This window comes from Mesoplodon densirostris, chromosome 14 (genome assembly GCF_025265405.1).
Source record: "Mesoplodon densirostris isolate mMesDen1 chromosome 14, mMesDen1 primary haplotype, whole genome shotgun sequence".
Lineage (NCBI taxonomy): Eukaryota > Metazoa > Chordata > Mammalia > Artiodactyla > Ziphiidae > Mesoplodon > Mesoplodon densirostris.
This window is the reverse complement of record NC_082674.1, coordinates 55125049-55151877: the sequence shown is the minus strand read 5'-3', so window position 1 is coordinate 55151877 and position 26829 is coordinate 55125049. Positions and strand designations below refer to the sequence as shown.

The 26829-nt window shown below is 50.4% G+C and overlaps 1 protein-coding gene across 1 annotated transcript; it reads right to left on the bottom strand.

Moving 5' to 3' along the window:
- Nucleotides 1-464: 464 nt before the first annotated feature.
- Nucleotides 465-25078, bottom strand: CEP68 (centrosomal protein 68). Its single transcript, XM_060116818.1, has 6 exons — nucleotides 24968-25078; nucleotides 12946-14475; nucleotides 11386-11508; nucleotides 8641-8737; nucleotides 4929-5101; nucleotides 465-3973 (listed from the first exon to the last, which is right to left on the bottom strand). Exons 2-6 carry the CDS (start codon nucleotides 14473-14475, stop codon nucleotides 3950-3952), a joined length of 1947 nt encoding a protein of 648 aa, XP_059972801.1. The 5' UTR covers nucleotides 24968-25078; the 3' UTR covers nucleotides 465-3949.
- Between the last annotated feature and the right edge of the window lie 1751 nt (nucleotides 25079-26829).

The window sequence follows — 26829 nt, the reverse complement described above, 5'->3', positions numbered from 1 at the left end:
CTAAGTGGAAGATGATTAGACTAACGTGTGCTAATATTGTTTCTTCCATGCTTGGAATCAGATGTCAGCTCTCTTATCCTCCACAACTGTGTAGATTGGAGGAGAGTTAAAGCATTGAAGTAGAAGGCAGGAAATTTACTCTTTGCCCTAATTTTAGAAATTATATCCCTTAAAATTAGCTGAAAACAGGAATGCTGGGTGGGAATGATAAATGAGAGAAATATATTTATTTCAGTCGAATTTTGCACACGTGAAAATTTTGTTAACTAGGACCTTAAAGATCCTAGGGTTGGTTTTTATTGTGGGGACAAAAATCTTTTGCTAATAACACTGGCATTTTAAGGTGATAGAAGTCTAAGAAAGATTGTTTCCTTGGGGTTGAACTAGCAGCCAAAACATTCTTTACTTAGGGGCTTGGGATGTGGCTGTTGGCAACGCATTTCATGGTGGGGTCTTTAATTCAATGGTAAAATTTAAGCTAAAACAAGCCAAAAATTATAGGTTTCTTTATTTTCACTAAACAGGCAATTGAAATACACGGTACAAAAATAAGTGGTAAGATTATTGTAAAATGAAATGGACAGAATAAATATTCAATCTAATTTTCCATCTATGAGAATTTCACAATAAAATCACAGTTTACTTTGTATTATAGATGTGCTTGTTGGATCTATTCATCCTCACATAAGGCAACTGAAAAATTCCTCAAGTCACCAGTAGTTATTTGGGTGAAGATTTTTTTTTAATGCTTCAGAAGGTTTGTGTTTTTTTGCCTTATCAATACAGTATACAGGGGGAAAGAATTCAAACTGTGTTTTAAAGTAGATGATACAAATGTTAGAAGTGTGATGCAGTTCAGTTTTATACAGCAAGTTCAAACTGTCAGCTTATTCTTGGTGAGTTAGTTAGCAAAAAACATTACATGAATTTGAGATGTAAGCATATTTACATACTTATTTAGTTTGGAAAATTCTAGTGTTATTTTTCCCCCATGGCAGTCCAGACTGGGGCTTACTGTAAGATGTTTCAGCATGCTTCACTACTTGCTATTTTAAATTTGCCAATAAATGCAGTTTGAGGAGGGGAAATTCCCATTCCTACCCCCATTTTCAAGTACAAATATTTCAAGCTACTATGGGCTTTTAATAATCCGTTCAACTCAGTAGAGGGAATTATTGCTTGCCATATTTTAAATAATACAAGCGGCTGCCATGAATTAGCTTACAGAAGTGAAGAGTGTTCTAAACCTAAGCAGTCACAGTCTCCGGGAATCCTTACAGAATGATGATAGCCATTCTGGTATGAGCAGTAACTTCCTGTTCTTTGACGTTGGACCAGAATTTCCTTTGGCATGTATGTCGCCATTGCAGCATATTTTACATCGGCCCTTCTTTATGTTCCCATTTAAACTTCAAAACAGCCCTGTATTGACACTGTCTCCTATTTGCAGATGAGCTTAGCCATGGAGCTTCAACAAGAACCCAGGTTTTGAAACTGCCAATCCAGCTCCTAGTACTGCCACTTCCCTGTGGACTTAAGTTCTACTAATTTAAGGGGACTACTAGGAAATTATAATACAGGTAAACTTGGGATTTTGGAACTACATGATATGTCACTGGAAGGCACTGCTGTCCTTAAGGTGGTATGTACCACAGTGCACTGGCCAGCCAGGCCTCTTGAATCTAACCTGGCTGTATTTGCTCATGGAATGCTGCTGGCAGCGTCTTCCTAGTCAGAAACAATTTCAGCTTGAGTTGTAAGGGAGGTCTTCAACTTCTTGTAGCACTGCCGAAGACATCATTAACGGTTGTGTTCATACTCTTCAGTGGCATTCACAACTAGGTCCAGAGTAGGCACCCTTCAGTCACACCTTATTTCAAACATTATTCACACCTTATTTGAACAAAAATATCTTAGATCATCTCTAGGTAAAAGCAGTATTTTGTTGGGAAACAGGGTACTCCGAAATAAAATATTCTGTGAAAATTCCTGTCAGCTGAAGCTGATTATAATTATTAGGTTGAATGGTAGAATGGCATGTTCAGCATTCAACTGCTATAAAATACCATCAGCCAGTTAGTTTCTATAGGATTGTCATCTTCACTTTTTTTGCTGACTAGTAAGACTTATTTTCATGCCGGTCAAATGTTAGTAAATAAATGGTTTAACTCCCAAGGGCTATCCTGTAACACACTCATTGGAAAGGCATGTACCAATTTATAGCCACAGAGAGAAGGTGAAATATATCAATTTAAGAACAGAGGCCATTAGATGGGCCTTTTTCACCAATTCTAGGCTTTTAAGAATGTTTTACATATATAATGATCTGCTAGGAAGGTGTTTTGTCTTTTTAAATCTCACTATGTGTGGAACCAAGATTAAAATAGAGATGGCAGAATCATAATACACAGAACATGCCCTTAAGCATTATGATAAATCATACCAGAGTAACAGAGGCACTTGAAATACTGCATTTTATATAGCTACTATTGAATTATATATAGTTTTACTTCATAGTTAATCTTTAAATATTAGAACTTACAGCTCATCTTCCAGCATAGTCTGAGAAATTTTGAAGCAGAAAAGTCACGTTCATACGATTTTAGTTCACACCTAGGTGGACGAGATGGTGTTAAGCTTATGTGGCTCAGCCCCCAAAACTAAAGTCCACAACTTCTCTTAAAGAGGCTACTTTTGTATTAAATGTTTTGTTCTGAGGGGATATCAGAAGTCTGCTTTATGAGAATAACTTCTAATGTTACCTTCTCTGGGTTCAGGTGACTTGTTCATTTCTTTATGAACTTAAAAGATCTTCCTTTCTTAAGCACCCTCCTCAAATGAGAATCTGGAGTTTGAAAAAAAGATCTTTAAATGTTTATCTCACATATTTAAGTGTGAAGAACCTTTCCTCAAGTCTTAGCCCACGGTAATACTAAAAGTAACCGGGGAAAGTGCTTTCCTCCTTCCATGTTCATTCACAGCCCAATAAAACTTTTTTTTTAAGTGCTTTTTTATTTTTGCAGAATCTGTGGTTACCAGCAGTAGCTGATCATTTTGCTTTAAAAAACCACAGAATTGGCTTTAAATGGTTGATCCATAGATTTTTTCTCTCTACAAGATACTTACACGTCAACTCCCAAAGCAACGAAGAATTACCTTTTTCCCCTCACTATTGACAGCCTTAGCTTCTGCAGTTAACCAGGCTGTGTGATCCTATCCATGCCCTTCTCTGACCATGGACTGCTCTTCCAAGGGAGAGCAGGAATGGAGGAAGGCTCCTCCCGGAGGCACCCTTAAAGCGGATAATTAGTCCACAGTCCGGCTGAAGCTCAATGGCAGTTCCCCAAGTCCCTAACACATTCTCCTTTAAGATGTTAGTTAGGCAGACAGATGGAGCCCTGAGCACTTAGGATGATAAAAGATAACCCTAACAGCCCAAAATAACTGACAGAGGTTCTATTTGTTGAGAACCTTCTATTGGGAGAGTTAAAAGTCTCTTCTACAATCTTCAAAGAGGGACTTATAAGTCTATGCTTCATTTTATGAAAAGACCCAAGTTCCTGGCCCACCAGTCTCTTGGATCCTCTTGTATGCCTGAGAATACCAAGTACTGGGTACCTGCTTTCTCATACCTTCTTTAAATGATCTCAGCAGGTGGACTAGTTTAGGAGCACTCTCTCCTCTTTTTAAATGGACAGAAGAAAGACCTGTAAGCCTTGCATTATTTTATCAAGAACTGCAAAGCTACATGCTCTCTGTAGAGAAGCACCAAAGGAAAACCTTAATTTGGAAGGATTCATTTTAAATAAAAATAGTAACTCAACAGCCCTTCAGGGAAGAGAAAGGCATTTTAAAGCTAGTACATGAAAGTTTCCCCCTTGATTTCAGTACTGAATGGCTCAACAAGAACTTCTGAAAGTTTCCCAATAGCCAGATTTTGGCTAACAGATTACATGTCTTCCTGAGAAGATGCCTGAAAGAGAAAGAGAAGCATCTGTTACAGGCAGAATGCTGCACAGGAAGAAATGACACGGCAGTCACCTGCATTCATTTTAGAATTAAAATGACTACTGCTCAGATTTATTTGAGGCAAATAAAGGGACTCCCCTGCTCTTGATATACCTGGATTTATCCTTTACCTTCTTTTTGTCTACAGTGAATTCTCACCCAGAAAATCTATGAGTTAAACGCCAGATTTTGGCTGTAGGACAGGAAGTTTCAGCCAAAGTATGCTCCAGTTGTGGAATCATCATGTTGGGCTGTGGCAACTCCACAGCCGGCAGCGATCCCTCTGTTCTCTTGGCCTCCCTTCCCTATGACTCCTGCTTGACTTTTCCAGAGATAAGAAGTTGTACTGTTAAGTCTCCAAGGCATGGAACTCCCATCTTATCCCCCTAGCCTTTTTTGGAAGGGAGCCTTTTCAGGAAAAGGAGGTATGGAGAGTGGTCAGCAATTCTGGATCCCTGTGGGTACTTGGTGCTGTTAAGAGTTGCTTAGAGATGGGGCACCAAATGAGTTGGGTGAGAAGAGTCTGCAGAACAGAGGCAGCTTGTACTGGAGAAGCGTACATGTGCAGACATTAAAAAGTAGGTACAGGTAAATTTTGCAGTTGTTCTTGTCGGGGGTGGGGGCAGTGTCGGGTCTGCATAGACAACGGAAGCTAGAGCACCCTAGTCCTCAGCAGGTGCAGGGCTGAAACTGAGTAATGGGAAGCACCACAGTGAGCTTTCATCATCACATCATTGCCCCCTTCCTGGCAATGGCAGCATCTCCCTTTTTCAGTTTCAGGGGCTTCTCCCAGCCTCTTATTTGTTTCAGCGGCTCTTAGCTCGACAAGCTTCTAAGAAACAGCCAACTGTTAGAGCAGGAGCTCTGTACCCTAATTGGGCACAAGGACAGATGTTCTTCTCTTGGGTTGCTCTACTTACCAGGCTAATCCCCTTCACACTGGCGTTCCTGTGTGCCATTGGTGTGTTCTCGGGGATGAGGGTGCAGCCAGCCAGTGTGTCCAGAGAGGCTAAGATAGTGTCATACAGGTGATCTGCATGGCTCTCCAGCTCGCTGGGCTGCCTGGAGATCCTCCCGAGGATGTCCTTTAACACTAACAAATGAGGTTTAAAGCAGTCAGGCCAAAGAGACAATGCAAGTGTGTTTTCAAAAGAACACATAAGGGTGTAGCACTTTATACAAGACAGGAACACGGCAATAGTTTCACAATGTCCACTTTTTTTTTTTGACAGTGACTCTCCAGGGACTGTATTGCACTGGAGGATCTATGCTGTTAACTTCTGATGAAAGCTGAGAGAATTATTTCACTGGCTCCACTTTGGAGTTACGTAATCCACAAAAAGGCACAGAGACATAGATGTCTGGTGACTGGAATTATCTGAGTTTTAGAGATAAGACCCAGGGCACACACCCAGATCCTGTGGGGCAGAAGTCTGAAATGAAACAAAACAACATGCCAGGATTAGGACTCTGGGTCCTGCTACCAGGTCCTATCAACTTGTTGGCTGTGGGACTGTCATTTAGCACATATATGGGTGATCTGGTAATGTAATATGGGAATGCTTGTGAACCCTTTTTTGTGGGTCCTAAATGAACAGACTTCAAAAGAAAATTACCTGAAAGCAGGCTAAGACAAGATGGTTAGTGAGGCCAAGATTCCACCCCCTACAGGTCAAGTGTTCATTTGAGGAAGGGATGGGCTAGGTTCAGAGTGCATCACCCACAGCAGGCTTGTTTTTTTCTCTTAAAAACTTTACTTCCTTTGTTAAACACAAAGGCTGCTTTTGCTTCCTGCGCCTTTATCAGCTGTGTTCACACTCTCCCTAGTTTCCTGCCACAGCTGCAACATCTGCTAACAGAGGAAGGGAAAGGGGAAGCTGCATATCTGCAAAGGATACTGACAGATGGGTGGAAGAAGGAACAGGGGCTGGCTGTGTTGAGATCAGCCCCTAGGGAAGCCACGTCAGTGCAGCATCGTCAGGGCAAAGTGCCGACCTGACAACTTTTATGAGAGCCAGCAAGGCAGGCCGAGGAATGCAGCCAGGGCACAAGGCACAGCTCACCTGGAAAGGCGAATGGGCTGGGTTCTCCCCTCCCACATTCACCAGACCTTTGCCCTGTCCTCAGTGGAATTCAGGGGACCTTTATTTTTTGAACTTTTCTTTTAGAATGTTAGAACATTTGGTTGGCTCCAAATAAAAGGAAAGCTGGGAACAGTGATGAAATTATCTTTCTCAGTTGAGACTTTGATGTTTTAATTGAATACATGCATACAGGGGCCTGGTTCAGCTTGATGCCAATAGGTTCTAGTTATTTGATCCCGTATAATGAGAAATTAGGGTGTGAGACAGGACCGTCAACTCATGCACCAAAGTAACTGGGTCAAAATGTGAAAACCTGCCAGATAGCCACTGGGGAGGCCTCTGGCTGGAAGCCGAGGTGGGCAGATTTTGAAGGAATTAATCTGACGACCTGTCCCTAAAGTTATACTTGTGGCTGAGGAAGAAAGCAGGCTCTGAAGAAGCTTGAGCAGGGCGGGGGCGTGGGACGGGATGGGAGGTGTCCGTGCTCAGGCTCCACTGTCTCTGACAGCATGCTCTGGAAAGAAGAGTTGTGCACCTAGCTGGAGAGACCCTGTGAATGTCTAGGGAAACTTGTGATTTTCACAAAACAGCCAAGTTCCTGATTATTCTAAGCAGAGGGTCGGGAGGGGCAGGGTGTCACTCTGAAACCACAGAATACCCAAAGCCTCTTTTTTTTTTTTTTTTTTTTTTGGCTGTGCTGTGCAGCTTGTGGGATCTTAGTTCCCCAATCAGGGATCAAACCCAGGCCCACAGCAATGAAAGGGGCTGAGTCTTAACCACTGGACCACCAGGGAATTCCCTAAAATCCTCTTATTTGGGCAGTAAAATACCTCTAGACTCCTTTGGGAGAGGAGGGCAAAGTGGGTTGTTATTACAGATTAAGCACTGAGAAGTATTATTGAATCACTTTTTAAATGAAGGTCCAAGAACCTGAAGCTTGTAAGAAGCCCACTGTTACACGTGGCCTCCAGGAAGTGTCCTGGTATTGAGCTCTTCTGTGCTGCTGAGTCTGGAGGCGCAGGAGCCTGAGCCGGGGGTCAGCGCACAGGGGTTGGAGCCAGGCTGCCACTCCTTGTGCGGCCCAAGGCAGATGCACAGCTCTGTGAAATAAGAGTAATAATAGTATCCATCTCACAGGGCTGTGATGGAACGAAAAAACTGTATGTCAACTGCTTCAGCACACAGTATGCAAGAAAATACTGGTGTAATTACAAGTGGCAAAGGAGCCTGGCATACTGAATTTCTGCCCCAATAAAAACCAAAAAACCCTAAAAACTCTAGTGCAAGAGAACATCAGAAGAGCCAAGACAAAGGCCTCCCGCAGGCAGGGGATCACCAAGGGCTCATATAATTCACACAGGATAAGCCATGCCCTGCTGAAAACCCTTCAGTGGCTGCTCGTCCCATCAAAACCCCTCTGCCCAGTCACAGTTTTCAGTCTCGGTTTTTTCTAACCAGGGGACTTTTGGCAATGTCTGGAGACGTTCAGGGTTGTCACAACTGGGGAGGTGCCGCTGGCGTCTAATGGGTAGAGGCCAGGGACGCTGCTGAACACCCTGCAACGACAGGATGGCCCCCTCACAGCAAAGCATCCCATGGCCCAGAGCGTCAGCGGTGCTCAGGCTGAGAAACTCTGGTCTCCACCACCTCCCTACCGCCCACCGCCCACCACTTCTGGTCAGGAAAGCGCCACCTCTTCCCATCTCAAGCCAGTGGGTCCTGCCCACTTCTGCTTATGCTGTTTGCTTCCAGCGTAAACCCCATTTCACTCCAAAACTGAGGCAAGACATAGACAGGCTCTTTCAACACTTGGTTGTTCAGTCTTACAGGAAGGTAGCGGCTGCTCTTGGCGGGGGCGGGGGGGTGGTCCATCAGTTCACTGCTTTAACCTAGCGTTCTCCTAGCTCATCCTATCATATCTGCCCCAGCAAGGTCAAGGCCAATCGTAAACCCCTGCACCCTGCACGCTGAGATGTACTCTCGAAATCTGTGATTTTCACACCTTTCTAACCTGGGACCCCATCCTGCAAAAGGGGCTCAAGCTTAGTTTGTGCACTGCTGTCCACTTGTCCCATCAGTTCACTTCTTCCTTCAGTCTCTTCCTGTAGAATAGACTGACCGCTCTCAGATCCTGGAACAAATCCCTCCCCAAACATAACCAGAGAGGGGTCCAGCCTGCACTGCGAAAGGGAGGGAACCCTAGGGGCTGCCTGCTGTGAGCACCCTAGCCGAAAGCCGAGGACAGGACTAAAGCCAGCATTCCCATCCAGGACACCACCAAGGAAAGATAAAAGCAGAAACCAGACAGCACGGTTCTTGCAGGCTCAATGCCTAACTTCGTAGCACCTGCAGGGCTGTGACTGCCTCCTCATGTGTTTGCGGGGCCGTGATGATTCGAGGGGCTGGCAGGCGGCTGTGGGAGTTGAAGGCAACGGGTACGGATGGGAGGGACTCTGGCACTAGGCTCCTTCCCAGAGACAGTGTGGGTCCCGGACTTACACTGAGAGGGATTAAGCCCCGGCTTAATTCAAAACCTCAAGCGTCTCACCTGGGGTATTATCCAACAGGCACTGAAGTAGAATCTCCCCTTTCTGTAAGACGCTGTCCGTCAGGGACTGGTGTTCATCTATATCTTTCTTAAATTGCTTAAAGCATATCAAAAAAAAAAAAGAAAAGAAAAAAAGTTTCATGACTACCATTTCGTCTAAGTTATTAAAAATGATCCCTTGTTCAGTAGCTTGATTCCCCTTTAACCCACCCAGTCTTCAGAATCCAAGTAAACAGTACGATAGTTTAACTTCACCTTCTCTGAGCCCAAGGCAAACACAGAGTCAATCCTTTTTTCTGTTTACAGTTTGACAAAAGAAAAGCTTTCTTTTCCCTGGCAGAGCCTGGCTCACGAACAGCCTGGAGGCAGGGTTTCCTGCTTGTGCCACACCTCACACGGTTCTCTTTAAACTCAAAACACGGACCTGGTAAGCAAGAGCCACAAGAGCAACGCCTTTCACATGACCACAGGGAGCTGCTGCCTTGCCCCACGTCCTCCCCTCAATGTCCTGCTTTCTGTGGACCTCAGGACATGGGAAGGCGTCGGGGAAGCTGACGGTCTCCTAAGCAGCTGATTTCTTTTCCCCTCGCAGTATCAAGCCTTGTAGCCGTTTTTGGTTTTTCCTTTAGCTGCTAATATGTAAAGTCAAATCCGTGACCACCTTTAGTACAGGGTGCAGAAACTGGCAGTTTAATTTTTTTTTTTTTGCGGTACGCGGGCCTCTCACTGCTGTGGCCTCTCCCGTTCACTGTTGTGGCCTCTCCTGTTGCGGAGCACAGCCTCCGGACGCGCAGGCCCAGCGGCCATGGCTCACGGGCCCAGCCACCCCACGGCATGTGGGATCTTCCCGGACCAGGGCACGAACCCGTGTCCCCTGCATCGGCAGGCGGACTCTCAACCACTGCGCCACCAGGGAAGCCCGGCAGTTTAATTTTGAAGTTACAATTTTACTTTTGGATTTACTGTATTCCTGTCTTCAGTTTTCCTTTGCCCTATTACCTATAATTGTTATTTTATTCTTTAGCACTCTCTGCAGTTTATATGCTGCCAGGAACCCACTGTGTTATTCAGACAAAGTATGTAAGACAGAGTCACAAGTGAAAATACATGAACACAAGCGTGCGTGCTTATATTAGGTCAAGGTAGCTCATACATATGCCTGTGTAGGGAGGGACTGACAGTGTGGTCCCACTCTGTGACACAGTTGTGTGGATGACACAAGTGGGCTAGGCTTCGCTGACCTGCAGGGGTAACTCCCAGCTCAGATCTCAGCTCTACCCACAGAGCAAGATAGTTGCTTACGACCACCCTGGAAGTGGAGGTGCAGGAGGACAGGATGCGGGATAAAACGGAGGGCATGGAGCTGTTCTACGTGACACCTGCTCTGTCGGGAGCGGGGCTGGGGCACTCCAGAAAAGCCACCCAGGTAGATCCAACTAGGGCAATTTCCAGGCAATGTCCTCTCCCCACACTGGTGATGCCCCTGGGCCTCCCGTGGGTGGGCCCTGCCCAGCTCTGCACATACTCTCCGGGGGTCCCACACAGAGGACCCTTGCACTCGGCCTTCCTCTCCTTCCCCAAGCGTACTCCGGGAAAGGAACTCTGGCAGCCTCTCTCCATACAGCAGGAAACAGCATTCCCACTAGGGTAGGGCGGCTGGCCCACCCAGGCAAGCCCCCTCCCCTAAACTTTAGTAGGCTCCCAAGTTGTGAAACAAAGGCCCTGCCTCCTGCCTGGGTGTGGTGGGAGCTCTGAGTGGGGTGGTACGGCCGTGGCTCAGGCACAAGTCAATCACACGCTCTCCTACTCAAAGGACTGTCCCAGAAAACCCCTTCTAGACCAGCGTCAGGTTCAGACCACAAACAACACCTCTGCTCCTTCAGAAGAGGTGAGAAAGGCTTGGCCAACCAGACATGCCGGAAGTCAGTGGGCACTTCAGTCACAGTTAACCTTTATACTTAGGGTAACCGATTATCATCCAATTCGGAACACTTTTGAGAATGAAGGGGCACCTACTGATAATTATGCCACAACAGCACAGACTGTCACCCAAAATACACCTGTTCTGAAGTCAAGTTCACCGGAACCCACAAAGAGATTTTTTAAAATCACAAAATCTAAAAAGAGGCCACCTCCACCCCCCAAAAAATACCTTGAGAAGCAAACTGGATCCTATTTTTGTTTATATACCATCAAAATGCCTTGTGTATATTCTGGAGTCAGTACAATTGCAGCTCAGATCCTTAAATCCAGTCAGTGGTGTCCAAAAGAGCTTTCTGTGATGCTGGAAAGGTTCTGAATGCTCTGTTCAATCAATATCATAGCCACCAGACAGATGTGATGACTGAACACTTGGAATGTGGCCAGATAACTGAAAAATCTGATCTTTAATTTTACTTAATTTCAATAGCCATGTGTGACTCATGACTTCCGAAGAGTGCAGATCTATGCCTATCAATCCCTGAGATATTTGGAAAATCACATCACAAATAACCCTGAAGTATTTTTGATTGAGGATAAATAAAATGCACTTTCTTCAAATTCTATTTGGCCTGGGAAATAACTCATACATGTTTACAGTTTTTCAACTCTAAGAATTTGAAAAGAACCTCTGATTAGACTTCAGGTAAAAATCAATGGACCACAACATACATAGCGTCAGTTATTTGAACTTCTATTTTCCCATCAAGTAATTTAGCCACCACTCTCATGAGTGAACAGTCAGATGCCAGGACCACATATTACCCGGTAAAGCTGCAGAGAAGACTTGAGGCCTGTCAGGCTGGACCTGGATGCAGTCAGGTGGTCAGCAGCGTCTGCTACATTATACAGCCAGCGGATCAGCTCTTCCAGCTGACAGCAAAACGTCTGTGTAGACAAATTGACACGTGGTGTTACCCATGGAACCGCTGTTGACATTTTCAAAGGCTAAAAATACCTGGGGGAATCCCAGGATACAGACTGCGCACCTTTCGAGAACATTCCCCCACTGAGGCGCTGTCTCCTCTCTCCTCCATGCCTGTCCCCACCCCGTGACTCCAGACCTCCGCCAGGGCAGTAAGAAGAGCGCACCTGACTCTGAGAAAGTCCAGCCCCGCAGGTAGGACAGAGGAGCTCAGGTGAGGGCAGGGACGGGGACAGCCCAGAAGGGGCCTGCCTGGCACAGAGACCAGCTCCTGGGCCAGCACTACCGCCAACTCTAGAACTGCTCCTGGGGAAGACATGGACGTAAAATACGTGACCGTGATCGTGACTGACCTGATCCTATGCCTGAAAACGACTGAATTAAAACTGCTTGTCCCTGTTCTGCTCCCACCCGCCCATGGAGCTGGGGCCCTAGACTCCTGCCACCCACTCATCAGGGGTGGCTGTGACCCAAGCACTTCACCCCATGGCCTCTCTCGGTCTTGCCTCACAAAGGAGGGCACACACTAACACCTGTCCCATCTGCTTCACCATACAAATAGTCACCCACGGGACATCAGGGGGCAGGTCAAAGCCCTCGAGAGCTAGCAAATTTCTGTGATGTCGCTCCTGGGGACACAGCCCTCGGGCTGGCTGCCCTGCTGCCGTGTGGACACAGCACCTGGGCGCTCAGCCGGAAGGCAGGCCGTGGGCTCTCCGAGCGTGTGTACAGCCACGCTCCAAACATCCTTGTGTCAGGGACCACGCAAAGCCCTCGGCATGAATTACTTCATTTAATCCACACGACAGTCCCACGGAGGCAAAGCTCCCCATTCTACAAACGAGCAAACTAAAGAGACTGAGCCAAAGTTCACATCTGCCTGATGCTGACAACCCGATTCCACGGAGTATCAGCTCCATCTCCTGGTGGTCTTAGGTGGTCCACAAGAGAAGGTTCGGTGACCGAGAAGCCTAGGAAGCGGCGCATCTGATCCCTCCAACCCTGCAGTTACACCGCTTTATCACACTGAAGCTCTGAGAAGTCCTTCGGCCAAGAAGCACTTTCACTGAGCCCCCTATTTCCTAAAGGCATCTGAGCACCGGTCCTTCCTGTGCAGAGTACCTGTTAATCCTCAAGGTCAAGTGCCTCGGGGAGCAGCCTGGGTAGTGGTTAGCAGCTCAGGCTCCAGCCCTTGCTAACTGTGAACGGGTAGGTTACCTCATCCCTCACTGCCTTTTTCTCCAACTGTGACATGAGAACGCCAGTAGAAAGTCATGAGGGTTAGACAGGAGAAGGTGCAATAGAGTGCCTGGCGCGTCAGTACTCAGTGTCACTAGGTTTCAGTATGAGGTTAGTGGACTTGGGGAAGAAGGAAGACTCCTCTGAAAGGCTGAGTTTACCTTCACACACTGCACGAGCGACTCTCTTCCCTGCTCTCCTCCTTTCCCAGGAGGCTGCCCCTCGGCATCTGGATCCGAGAATGCCCGCTGGTCCAACATCGCCGGCAAGGAGGCGCGTGTTCTCAGTGGTCCAGAGGAGACCCCCAGGGCCTGGCTGCTCACCAGATTGCCCTCTCCCGCTGAGCCCCTTGCACGGACGAAGGAGCGTAGCAAACAGTGGTTGTGGTCCTCAGGGCTTCGGGACCCTCTGAGGGCAGCCCCAGAGGGAAGCTGGCTTTGGCTGGAGTCCGACGGGAGGGAAGCTGGCCCATCACTGTCTGACACGTCCAGGGATCTCTGCCCTTCGGCGGCATCAGTGGGCAGGGGCACCAAGGTGGGAATGCAACCCAGATACGAAACCAAGCTAGAAACCTGCGTCAGCCGAGAGGGCAGGGCCAGATACTCGTCATCACTTTCCACCTCCTCTTGTGGTTTCCATCCAGACTCCGTGCAGGCGAAGCGCCCGATACCCTGGCTGGCCCCCTTCTCCCTTTCCAGCCTGGGTGAGGGCCACCCCCTGTCCCGTGTTCTCAGGTTGGGAGAGCCCAGCTCAAGGTGCTTGCCCACAGGTGGCCAGTGCTTCATGCCCCTCAGGGCTGGCTCTCTGCTCTCCCAAGGAGTGTCCCTACTGCCTGGGGCTCTGGGGGTGGAGGCAATGGGGCTACAAGACGCCAACCCCACACTGCCCTGCTTCTGGGGTACTCCTGAGGGCCACCGCTTAAGGCTCGGCTCTCTGGGCCCTGAGGACGGCAGGGCAGCGGCCTCCGCTGGTGGGCAACTGTGCGAGACATTAGTGGGTGACTTCAGGGTGCTTGCTGGGGAGACAGAGAAGCTATCCAGGTCTATGCCCGAGTCCTGCAGGACGGGCTCAGCCAGCACGCGGCTGTCAAGGTGTTTTGGGAGCTGAGGCCCGGGCCTGAGGGGGTAAGTATAGTCCAGCAGGTCTTCATACTCTTTATTCGGGCTCCAGAGCGGGGACTGGCGGTCAGGGGAGGGAGGCAGGGAATCTGGCAGCACGCAGGCCCAGTACTCGGCCTGGAAGGACAGGCGCCTCCTGCCCAGCCCGGGAGCATCGCCCCCTGAGGACACTGGCTGGGGCGACCACTGGAGCCGAGGACCCAGCCCCACCACCGAGGGGGCCGACAGCGGGACAGCCAGCTCCAGGGAGGAGGAGACCTTGGCAAGGGGGAAACTCTGAGGCTCCACCTTTTCCTGGTGACCCTGGAGGCTGCTGCCCGGGGATGAGGCAGAGACGCTGCAGCTGGAAGACGGAGGCACAGTGGCACCTGGGCTCACCGCGGACCTCCACCTTGACGGGAACGGGAACCCTGAGACGTGAGACTGTGGGCTGTGGTCTAGCGCCTGCGGCGACTCCACTGGGAACGGGTCATCTTCAGTGTCAGCGTCATGTCCTGAGCAAAGAGTGGTGGTTCTGGGAACGGTGCGAGTCTGAGGCAGCTCCTCTGAGGCAGAAAGCCTAGCCTCCTCCATCTGCAGTGACAGGAGGGAAGGAAAAGGTGAAAACAAGCACGCCAAATTTCTTTCCTCAGTGACAAGTTGGCACTTTTCTCTGGGGACCCAGATGATACTGAGGAAAGGTCTTGAAAGGAAGAGCCTGCTACCTGGTACAAGAATCAGACAGAGTGTGCCGCTGGTGACTGGAGACGCAGCCTGCTCCGGGGAGCCCCGAACTGATCCTACCCCCCCGTCCTTTCCAAAGTTCTTCCTCCGCAGATGCCTAGTTCGTGAGTGAGCGGAACTCAAATAGCTCTGTCGTGCTGAAGCTGGAACACACTGCCTAACCTTTGAGAAGCGTGTCCTGGGCAGGCAGAGCCTCAACCATTCTGTTGCTGACAAGACTCGCATCCAAACCTGGCAGTCAGGCAGCCCACCTGGCTCAGCTCACATCCAGTGGTGACGCGTGGCAAAATGAGTCATTCACCTCAGCCTCTTCACTTCAGGTTTTTAACATGCTTGATGAAGAGGCTGCCCCCAAGGCGGGCAGGACAGCACAGAGGTTAAGGGCATGGGCTTTGGAACCAGACAGACCTGAGGCCAGCCCCTGGCTGCCAGCTTCCAGATTACGACTTTGAGCCTCACTTCTCTCACCTGTAAAATGGGGGTAGTGATAGGACCGCTTCCTCAGGACATGAGGATTAAATGAGCTCAAGGGTGAGAAGCACAGGGTGATAGCTCAACAAACAGCAGCGCTATAATGGCAACAGACTCACACTCAGGAAACAGCCCATTTCTGTGTTTGCTCACGTGCTGCCGGCCTCACTGAATCTGACTCAGGTACCCGAGCCTTGCCCCGCCCCTAGCCCCCAGGCAGGTGGGCCTAGCCTGTTTTCTCCCAGTCAGCTCAGCGCCTCCTCACAAGATGGGGCTCTGGGGGCAGCATGTGGCAGTCAATGCCACAGTGCCACAGAAGAGATCAAAGCTGTTCCCATGAAAGGCCTTGGCAAGCAGAACACAACAGGACGTAGAGATGGGAGGGACAGGTCCATCAGATAACCTTCTCAACTATACGAAGGGCCTGAGAGATCCGGTGATTTGCCTGAGGTCACAGACACAGGCAGGACTCCATGCTCCACGTGACTCCCATTAGGTGAGGCTGCCCTGTAATCAGGGAGGCCCCCCAAATTCTCCTTGCCCAGAGATGGTGCTGCCCACCATAGGGGCTCTAAGGTACCGCCAGGTTCCCTGGGTCCCAAGGGGATACAGTCTCAGAGCCCTCAGGAGCCCACAGCCCCTGACCCTCCTTTCGCACATCTCCTCAGGGGCCCCGTAAAGCCTACACATCACCGAGTCAAAAACAGGACATGGCTCCCCCTGTCAGGGCTCCCCTGGCCTAGCCCTCTGGACAGCAGGTCTTGGCCATAGCTTCCCTGATCCTCAAAAGGTCACCAGTCACACGCCTGAGGAATAGGAGATGCTGTGGACAGAGCCCCCTGCTGGCCCCAAGGCTCAAGTCTCCATGTGAACCTGTAAAACAGACACCACCACACCCAAGCTCCCCGACTTCCCCACCTCATACGGGGGCTGGGAAAGCGTGTTAGATGCTGGGACAGGGCTGGAAGGTACTCTCACAGGACAGCTTTAGGCGACGCTACAGCCCCACTTGCCTCAGCCCCCACCTGGCTTCTCACGGAGTGCCAATCTCCAGTCCCCAGGCTAGCAGGGGCAAGCAGGGAACTGAGAGCTGGCTGAGACCCACCCGCTGCAGGCTCCCTGCTGACCCCGCTGGCCTGTGGCTGGCAGGCTCCCGAGGGGCCGGGGCCAGGGCCAGCCCCACCGTGGCAGGCAGGGGCAGGGAGCCCCTGGGCACCCCCGACAGGAGAGGCAGGCCCCCCTCGGCTTGCAGGTGGGGCGGCTGCTCCCCGCGCGCAGGCCCTGTGGGGTCCAGCTCCTGATCCGGGCAGCTCCACCCCCCAGGGCACGGGGGCTTCGCGGCGGTGGCTGCCTCTGCCTTTTCTTCTCCCAGGGCCATCGAGATGTTCCTAGATCAGGGCTCTGCTGAAGCTTCAGCTCCCTACAAAACGGGAAGGGCAGAGAAAAAGAGAGGCTTTCTGCATCTATGGCTAAGAAACCTTGTTTTTTACCTTTTAATGATGAAGACAAACACTTTTTTGGCCAAAAGAGCAAACGATGGCTCCCTCCTCAAAGGAAAACAGAGGTCTGGCTTTTCCTCAGCTCCAGACCCTTCCACGGGGGACACGGGAGCACATCACTGTGTCCTCTGCTGTTGTGTGGCTGGCAGCAGTCCCAGCAGCGGGTGCCAGGAGGCTCAGCGCAGGCCCCAATCAGAGTCAAGGTCTGTCCTGCCTCGAGTTGCCTTTCCGCCCCTGTCGCTTTGGCCTAGCCCCGCTGGGTAAGGGGCCTGGCCTGGGCCCTCCCTGCACCAGCCTGCAGCAGTTGTCGGCGCAACACAGCCGGCGGCAGGCAGCTCCAGGCCACAGCGGCCGAGAGGCAGCCTCGCACCCACACCCGGCCTGGGGGGCTCCAAGATGGCCCGTGACCGGAGGGAGCGGCAGCTCTCCTCCTGCTGACTGGGTTGCAGGCGGCGGGCAGGTGGGCAGGCGGGGCGGGGGACCAGGGTGAGCACTCGGGGTGAGAGAAGGAACAATCTGGGAGCTGGATCTGAAAACAGAACCGTTCCAACAGGAGCTTCAGGGACCACAGAGGGAGAGCCCCCAGCCTGAGTGTGCAGGCAGGGGCTCTGCCAGGAGCCCTGGCTGGATGGGGTGGGACAAAAAGCGGGCAGGAAGAGAACTCCAGGAGGAGCTGGACAGGGAGGCGAGGGAAGCGCAAGCGCCCAGGATTTGGGCGGCCGCCTGGAAGGCACTGGGTCAACCTCAAAGCTAAAACCTGGCCAGAAACAGCCCCGTGTCCTCAGAGACGAGAAGGCGGGTGACGGCAAGAGGAGGCGCTGGTGGCGGCAGGGAAGCCTGAGGGGGCGGAGCGCTGGGGCCGCGGGCTCATCCTGCTGGGCCCTCACACGGGGAACCACCACTGGTGAGGACCGTGTGCCCGGGAAACAAGAGTGTCCTCCCTGCCTGCCTGGCGAGGCTCCAGACAATCAGAGGCGAGCCTAGAGCACAACACACGTCACACGCACCCTCGTCTCCTTCTCACAGCCAGCAGCACGTGCGCAGGGACTAATCAGAAGAATGACTGTCTTGAACCGGTCACATGCGGTTCAAATATAAAATGCACTGCACGTGCAAGTCTCCCTCCAGCCCTGTCCCCATTCCTAAAACGAGCCAGGGCACGCGGGGCATGATGACACCGCCTGTGCACAGTGCACGCTGAGTGTCAGCTAGTGCTTGGGGGGGCAGGGGCGGAATCAGCGCAGGAAGTCACCTTGCAAGGAGCGAAGGAGTCCAACAGAGGAAGAAAAAGCAGGTATTTTTTCATATAAATCAAGCAAAATGCTTACCACTACATACTCCCACAAAAACAGGTAAATATGCTAATTAAAGTCGTGTGTGTTTCTCACCTCGATTGTATATGCAGACAAACACCAAAATCTACTTCATCCTTCCCCCTCTTTTTACATAAAAGTAGCAAACTGTACAGGACTCGCTGTTCAGAACCTTGCTTTTCTTTCTTCTTTTTTTAAAAATGAAATATCTTGGAGATCTTTCCTAGCGCTCTTTTTTTAACCACTGCGCAGCACTGCACTCCACTGTAAGGATGCACGCCAGCGTATTCCACCAGTCCCCTACTGGTGGATATTTACGTTAGATCCAACCTTTTGCTACTACAAACAACGCTGTGATCAACAACCACGTACACACACCACTGCACGTGTGCTAGCACACCCACAGCGCCAACAGTCAGAAGGAGAACTGCTGAGGCGAAGGGGACCCGCGTGTGTACTTCTGGCATATGTTCTACCTCTACGGGGTGGCATCAATTTATACTCCCACCGGTGGCCTGAGAGAGCGCCAGTTTCCCGCAGAAGGCAGGTCCTCCTATCCTCATTTCCCAGGGGGAAACCTCTCAGAGAGAGTCAAATCCAGGCCTGTGTGACTCCAGAACCCAACCTCTTTATGAACTGGGGAACAAGTTACAAAACAGACAGACACACAAAGTAGAAGAGGGGAGAGACTGGTACAGGGACAAAGAGATGAGTGACCAAGTCCTGTTGAGAACGATTTTCATGGAGCCACATCCTCACCTAGTGGCTATTTAAGAAACTGCACATGAAGACGATTCAGGCAAACTGTGTTTTCACAATTATAGGAATAAGCTGAGCCCACAAGCTGGAAATATTAGGGTGACGGCTGAACCTAGCCTGCAGCCTCCAACTTCTACTTCTTGCTCCACCTCTAGAGATTCTCTCAATGGCCAGAGTTGGGCCATGATGGGTGGCTAATACCCCTTTTACTCTCCTAGTCCCCTCCCCCTCCACTAAAACGTGTGGTCATAAGACAGGACTGGAATAAGATGCTGCTGGGGCAAAAGAGGGGTGCAAACAAATGATCTCTTTGTTTTAATGATGTATTTTTGATTTGTCTTGTCTGGATCTCATTATTCAAAAAAGAAGGTATCCATTCATTCTGGGGGTGAGTGGTGAGCTAGAATTATAAGCTATGCAGGAGATATACCTCTAGATAACTTTCAAGTATACATACAAACTTGAACTAAGTTAACAGTGTCGCCAGAGACACTTCAGCAACCAGGAAAGAAGGTCTGTAATTCAGTGATTTTCATGGAAATGGTACTTCTGAAGAGACAGATTATAGGTGGTTATTTTCTCAGTCTGGATACACAGTCCCTTCATAATCTTACTTATTAATCTGCCTAACAAATCATGCTGTATTTTCCCTGCGCCACAGGAGTTTTATGTGAGAACTAAGACAGATTCATGTGAAAGAAAAAAAGTCCATGAGCGTTCATTCCAAATTCTGTGTAAAGTAGTAAAGAATACAAAGAAAAGAGAAATCAACTCGGAGCGAGATAATCAAGGGAAACTCCTTGAAGTAATGACTGCTGAACATATCAATCATGTCGAAGAAAACATCAGCCTAGCAAATGTACAAGCTTTGGATTTCTAGGGCTCAACTCTGTCTGCATCTGTCAGGTGGGCATCTGTAATACTGCATGAAAGCCCAGTCCTCATTTCCATAGATTCTAGATTTTACACATCATCATTCCTTCTAACCCTCTGAGGGTGAGGATGGAGATGGGGATTCTGCCTGAACCCTTCCAGTGAGAGACAGCTTACTCCTTTCCTAAACACCCAATGGACTGCTCAGATGAAAACAACTTGCTATGCTGTCGGTAGCTTCAAACAACCTACTCCTCTACGTGGGTCCTCCCTGCTCTCTGATCACACATTTTACAGTGTTTCTGGAGGCCAGCAGCTCCTTGGTGGGCAGAGGTCTCAGTCAGCCTCCTTCCTAACCGGGAAGCAACAGGAGATTGGACAGAGTGACTGGAGAGCTCTGAGCACAGACAATGAACAATGAATTCAAGCCTCCCATCTGAGAAAGGTGTGCACACACCAGTTCAGCCCTGTGCTTGGCCAAACCAAGCGACAAGACACATAAGCTTCAGGACGTTCGAGGGACCACCTGGAATTTGGTATTAAAATTCTCCATTAGTTTCTACGGCCTGCAAAGACCGTATGACCTACCAGCTATAATGAGGAGTTATGTAGGCTTGGCTTACTCCTGCCCTACAGTAGAAGTATGGGGTCACACTACGTGGGTAAGCCTGGCCTCCTGGCGCTTCCCGCTACCTGCTGCACCACCCTCGTGCAGGCCTGTCACGGCTACCAGGACTTCCTCCCACTTGCTCCTGTCCAGGATGGAGAACAGAGGACTGGGAGGTGTGCGTGCGTGGGGTGGGGGGGTGATGCCCCTCCCTTAACTAAACCATTCAAAGGTACAAATGATCGACGACTTAGGGAGCAATCCTCCTCTGATCAAAAAGACTTTCCCCACGATTCTGTAAATCACAAGCTCCCCTTCCAAACAATCTGATCACCACCAACTCTGCCCAGGAAGCTGGGTTCTGGTCAGGGCCTGTCTCTGTAGCCAAGTGCACAGACGGCACCTGTACGGGCCGCGGAGGCCAGGCGCTGCCTGACAGAGCCAGCCCTACCCGTTCAGGGGCCAAAGCCTTGAAGCTCCGTTGCTGTTTTTGCAGGAGGCCACAGGTGTAAGTGGTCACGGCGTGCACACACAGCGGCAGAATCTGGCCAGAGAAGCAGACAAAGAGGCTCTCAATGCCGCTCTTTCTCTAGGAACATAAGGCTACCCACAAGGAAAGGGGGCCAGTGGGGAGGACCCAGCACTGTCAGGTTCCTGGAAGGCTTCTGGGGGAACCAGATGGACAGCAGAAAGGAGCTCAAAGGCAGAAGCCAGTCCAGGCATGGGAGGCAGCATGAAAGCGCGTAAAGACTTATGCGGGGGAGGCCAACAAAAGGGGCAGCCACAAGAGGGCCAGGCCCGCCTCAAAGGGGTGTGGGGGGTGCCGCGAACACTGCGGCGGGAGGTTTGAGACTGGGAGGCCGACGGCGGAGAGCTACCGCCGTTCCACCTGCTCCTTCCTTGGATGTACGAGCCCCGCGGCCATTCAGGCCTCCACACTGGCCCTGTCTTTCCCTGTGGGGCAGGTCACCCCGAGTGTTGTGTCCCCCTCCTTCGCAGGTGAAAGCAAGCAAACTGAAAAGGGAGAACAGGCTCAAAGCTATGACGGGGTAGACGTGTCTCCCACAGCTTGGCAACAGGTCGACGCCGTCTTCAGGATCCTTGGCCCCAGCAGCCCTTTTCCTGCCCGCCCCCACTGGGGCAGCTTCCTTACCTTTTGCTTGGAGTCAAAGAGTCCTCCAGGGCCCTAGGAGGCACACTGGGTCCCTCTAATAACGTGGTGGGAAGGCCGCCACCAGGCTGCTCTCCCCTCCTTTCACACTCTCAATAGCTGGCTGACTGCCTGGGGCCGCAGAGAACCTCACAGCAAGGCCAGTCTGCTAACTTGTCATGAGAGGTCTTTAGATGACCTATAAAGAGGTGCAACTGCCACACCTACGAGGATCTTAACTGAGCTTCCAGCCACCCCTCCCCTCAACCCCAAGCTCTCTGGCCTCCTCAGCAGTCAGTAGATTGCCGCCATCCAACAAAGCTCCAAGTATGAGGATGATGGGGACTCAACATGTCAATCAACTGGACACTCTGTTCCCACCAAAGAGCAAGGCCGAAAAACAGCTGCCCTGTAACAAAAATCATTCCTACTGTCTGAAGAAGCTGGCCCTGGACCACATGGCTGCAGTTCCACAGGCCACTGCTTTTACTGTACTGACAGTTTTCTGTGAGTCTGTTGGGCTACATCGTATGAAGATGGATAAGAATCTTACTGATTTTCTGGAGATACTATTCAGAATACTTCTCTTTGGAGAAGAATTCTCAGGTCTCAGTAATAGAAACAGCTGTTTCACTGAGTAGCCAGTTTGTTTTCACTTTATATACGTACTGGCAAAACTAGTTCCAAAAAATATTCTCCTCTTCGCTCTTGCTGCTTGGAAGCTCAGAACCAAATCAGTAGTCCCACCCAAGTAAAATGTATAGCACAGAGAGGCACTCACCTTTTGTACTTATCTTTGACTTCTCTTAATTTTCTTTTACCCTATCTGCCTCAATCACTTTTATTAAAAATCTCGTTACACTGAAACTATTTTGGAAAGATTCCTCAAATCATTTTTGGAACAAAATAGAGGAACTGTTAAAAACAGAAGGAAAAAAAAAACAGCTCCTAAATCCAAGACTTCATCTCAATACCAGAAGGAAACAAAGCCTGTTTACCAGTACATCTAAAAAGCAAATGTAGATACTTATGTTAGTACCTTTCTACTCAAAGTCCACGGAAAAGCAGCATATGCAGCACCTCAGAGCCTGTTGGGAATGCAGATTCTCAGGCACTACCCCAGAGCTTTGGGATCAGAATCTGCATTTTAGCAAGCTCCCGAGGTGGCTGGTAAGCACAGTAATGTTTCAGAACCACCAGGTTAGTAAGCCTGTTTCAGCGCCCTGAAAGGGAACTATGATGGGTTTACAACCATTCATCAAGCGCCTACTTATGCGAGGCACACAAAAGAAGGAAATTTATGGTCCTTGTCCTTAAGGTCTTTCCAACAGGACACTAGAAAAAGCTCACACCTTGTGGCAGGTTTTTAATGGTTAATTATAGAATGTCACAACTGGAAGGGCATCTTCAGAAAGAACAGTATTCCCTAGAAAGGATTCAAGATTCATGTGACTACACTAAAAGCAGAATCAGAGACCAGAATTCTCCTGAGATAGTTGTAAGTGAGAAGAGGTATGGTCTTTGTTTTGGGACTCCAAATAATTTGAGAAACTGACATGCCAAGGGGACCTACAGCTGGAAGGAAATGGACAACTTAGCTTGTTTCCTGTGACCAGAAAGTGGTACAGGAAAACCTGGAAGTGAGGCAACATCCTCCTAGGGGATGTATGTGCCACCTCAAGGTCTGGCAAATAGATTTGGAGCTACTAGAAGACTTCTTCCACTTTTCACAATGTTTGTGAACAACTTTAAAGACAGGAGACAGTTTTTAAGAGAGAACAGATTTAAGTTAAAAGGAGAGAAGCCACTTCAAGTCCGCCTCCAACTGAACCAACATTTTTGTCAGCCATATCAGCCCCCATCTCCTCTGCTTTCACATGACCATTTTGAGTAACAGACCACATGAAGAGTGCATCAAATACTACTGTACTACTTGGCCAAACTGTTATTCGTCACTCCATCAATCATGCATAAACAAGTAATCTTCCAAGGAATACTTTTACAGTGGGGGGGAAAGTCTGGAATGGCTTAAGGGATTTTTTCAAATCAAGGAACAGATAAGGACCAAGAGGCAGACAGAACCCGAAGGGTCAAATACTATACAGATACTTAGCACTAGTGAAACTGTTCAAGTACGTTTATTTTTATCCTAGCAACTGCTAACAGCTACTGAACATTTTCTTTGTGCCAGGAACTCTGCTAAGCACTTTATGTCACTATTTTACTTAAACCTCAGAAATAATGGAGTAGGACCTATTGTCACTCCCACTTTAGAGAGACTGAGGCATACAGAAGTTACATAACTTGTCCAGAGTTAGTAACATGGCGGAGCTAAAGTCTGATTTGACTTGAGAGCCAGAGCTCAACTGTCTCCCTCACCTGTAAGAATAATCGGGCCGAGTTAAAGGAATTAAAGTTTTTATTTGTCAACTTTTGGCTACACTGCTGATTTTTTGTTTTCTTTTGGCTTCCTTCCATCACTGAGTGTCTTCTATGCTCCAAGCACTATGCTACGGGCTGGGGAAACCACAAGACAGTGTGATGTATAAAATCAGAGGCTATGGAAGGCTGTGCAAAGGAGGGAGCGATTATTAGTTGTGGGGTAGGGCAAGGCCTTTAAAAAGCTTTCCAGAAGACATGAAACCTGAATTATTTGCTCTTTTCTGTACCGGGTGGCCCAGACCTGATGGACCCAGGTAGTGGAGGGAACAAGGATGAGAAGGGGCGACCTCTACCTCTTTTAACCAAGCCCTGTATCGTTGACTCCTTGACCCAACACATTCTGCCATGCATTTTAACAATACCCTTTACACCCGAGGTCCAGGAACGTGAGGGTATTTATGAATGCCATCTATCTCTGTGCCCGCCTTCCCCCACCCACTCCAATGAATTCCCAGTGAGGTCCAAATTTGCTCTGGCACTAGCAGGTTTCCGCTCATTTTTATTACAAACAATACACCGAACCCAACCTAATAATTATAAAGGGCCTGAAACAGGTTTTGGACTTGTGCCCCTGGGCTGAGAACCGTTCTAGCGATGACAGGTGGAAAGGGTGGCCCCTCCACGCAAAAAAAGTGAGACAAATTGCTTTTTCCCCTCGGCAGCGGGGCTGCTGCATTCAAGGTGACCAGAAGGCATCGTTCGTCTCCATCTTAACAGTGGCAATGATCCTGACCGGGTGATAGAGGGTCTCTGCGGTAGACCAGGTACGGGAGCAGCGCGGGCCCCTAACTCCTGGGGAACCTGGGCCCGGCGAGCGCGCAGTGTAAACAAGACACGCCCAGGGCGAGGCCGCTAGGGAACGTGAGCCCCCAGGAGCCGAGGCAGACCCGCGGCGCAGCTGCTCCGACCGGAGGATGCGCGGACACGCGCGCTCCCGCGGCCCGGCCTCGCGGCGCTCAGGCTTTTCCAATGCCTGCCTCCCACCTCCGCGCCTAGACTCCCGGCCGCTATCCTCACCCACCGTTTCGCCTGCAAAATGGAGTCTCAGGCAAGAGGCGCCCCCGCCTCCGCGAAGCCTCTGCGCCCTTCCAGGCGGGGGACGCGAGGCCCAGCTGCCAGCCCGGCCCGCCTCCGCAGACCCCGAGACCGCAGAGCAGAGGGGGCCGGGCCAAAGCCCCCTGCGCCGCGGACCCCCGAACCCCGCGCCCATTCGCCGACAGCTACATACCGCGCCTCAAACCCTTCGGACTCCCGGACCGAGCCGAGGGCGAAAGCAGCCGCACGCAGCGGCCCCCAAACGGGATTCCTAGGTGGACACCGCCACCCTCCCGCCGGAGTCCTGAACGCCTGGGGCGGGACCGAGTGATGACCACGCCCTTCGGGCCCGCCCTGCCTCCGCGCGGAGGGCGCCTTTGGAGGCGCGCGACCAATCCCAGCCGTCAGTCCGGAAGATCGACCAATGTACGACCCACTCCTGCAAGAAAAGCCCACCCCTGGCACTGTCTTGGCCTATGGGAGGCCTGATTTTCTTGTCTCTGCAGTCCTCCCTCGCCTTCCGCGCTCGCCGCTCGCTTTGCGTGTTTGGGGCCAATGGGGTCGCGAGAGGGCGCGTAGTCCCGAGCAGCGAGGATCGGGGAGGAGGACTTGGGGCGCTCTCCTTGCGAATAGGCCGCAGCCGGAGGCATGCGTTCGTTGATTCATTTTGCGCAGAGCGCCAGGCAGTGTTCCTGGCGCGCCGCTGCCAGGGAGGCGGATCCACAGTCTTTGTGCGTCTGTTTACATTCGCATGTAAACAACCAGGCGTGAACCGAGGCCTGAACAGGTGCCACGGGGCACAAGCACCGGAGGAGGGCGAGGTCATCAGGCCGAGTGGTTGGAGACAGCCTTAGCGGGCAGGTGGGACTTAGGCAGGCTCGGAAAGGATGGGAGGGGTGTGGATAAATGAGCCAGGAGCTGCTTAGCGTCTCTCGGAGCAGCCTGGTCCGATGGGAAATCGGTAATGGTATTTGAGGGGAAGTGGGATCCAGCTCGTGGGAGGCTATGATGCATATCTCCTTTCTCCACGTCCTCCTCCCCTCCGCTCCCGCCAGCATGAGGCATGGGAGCCTCCTGGCACAGCTCTTTAGCTTGTACCACTCAGCGGAGTCCCACCGGGCTGGGATGGGGAAAGGATCACATGGTAACCCCTCTCAGACCGGTCCTGCCTTCTGATGCTTTTGCCCAGCAGCACTTTCAGCAATCTGGGTTACGTTGAATGCCTCGCCAGTTGGTAAAACATGTCTGTAAATGTCTGAACCCCAGCTGTGGGCAACTTGAATTCCAGAGTACAAATTATTTACCGTGGAGCTCTTGGGCGTCAGAGAGTTTAGGACAGCAGTCCCCAATCTTTTTGGCACCAGGGACTGGTTTTGTGGAAGACAGTATTTCCGGGGCCGGGGGGGGGGGTGGTTTCGGGATGATTCAAGCGCATTACATTTATTGTGCACTTTATTTCTATTATTATTACGTTGTAATATATAATGAAATAATTAGACAACTCACCACAGTGCAGAATCAGTGGGAGCCCTGAGCTTGTTTTCACTTGCGACTCATTAATAGGGTTTTGATATGAGTCTGCAAGCAATTGATTTATGGTCTGTGGTGCAGTCAAACCTCTCTGCTAATGATCATCTGTATTTGCAGCTGCTCCCCAGCGCTAGCATCACCGCCTCATCTCCACCTCAGATCATCAGGCATTAGATTCTCATAAGGAGCAAGCAACCTAGATCCCTCACTCGTGCAGTTCACAGTAGGGTTCACGCTCCTATGAGAATCTAATGCCGCTGCTGATATGACAGGAGGCACAGCTCAGGCAGTTAATTCGAGCCATGGGGAGCGGATGTAAATACAGATGAAGCTTCGCTCGCTCGCCCGCTGCTCACCTCCTGCTCTGCGGTACCCGTCCGTGGCCTGGGGGTTGGGGACCCCTGGTTTAGGAAATAAAGACTTGTTGGGTTTTCCAGAACCTGTCATGACAGCTGGAGGTTTTGTCTAATCCAAGAGTCACAAACTTTGACAGCAAGAGCAGAAACTAGCCCACAGATGTTTTTA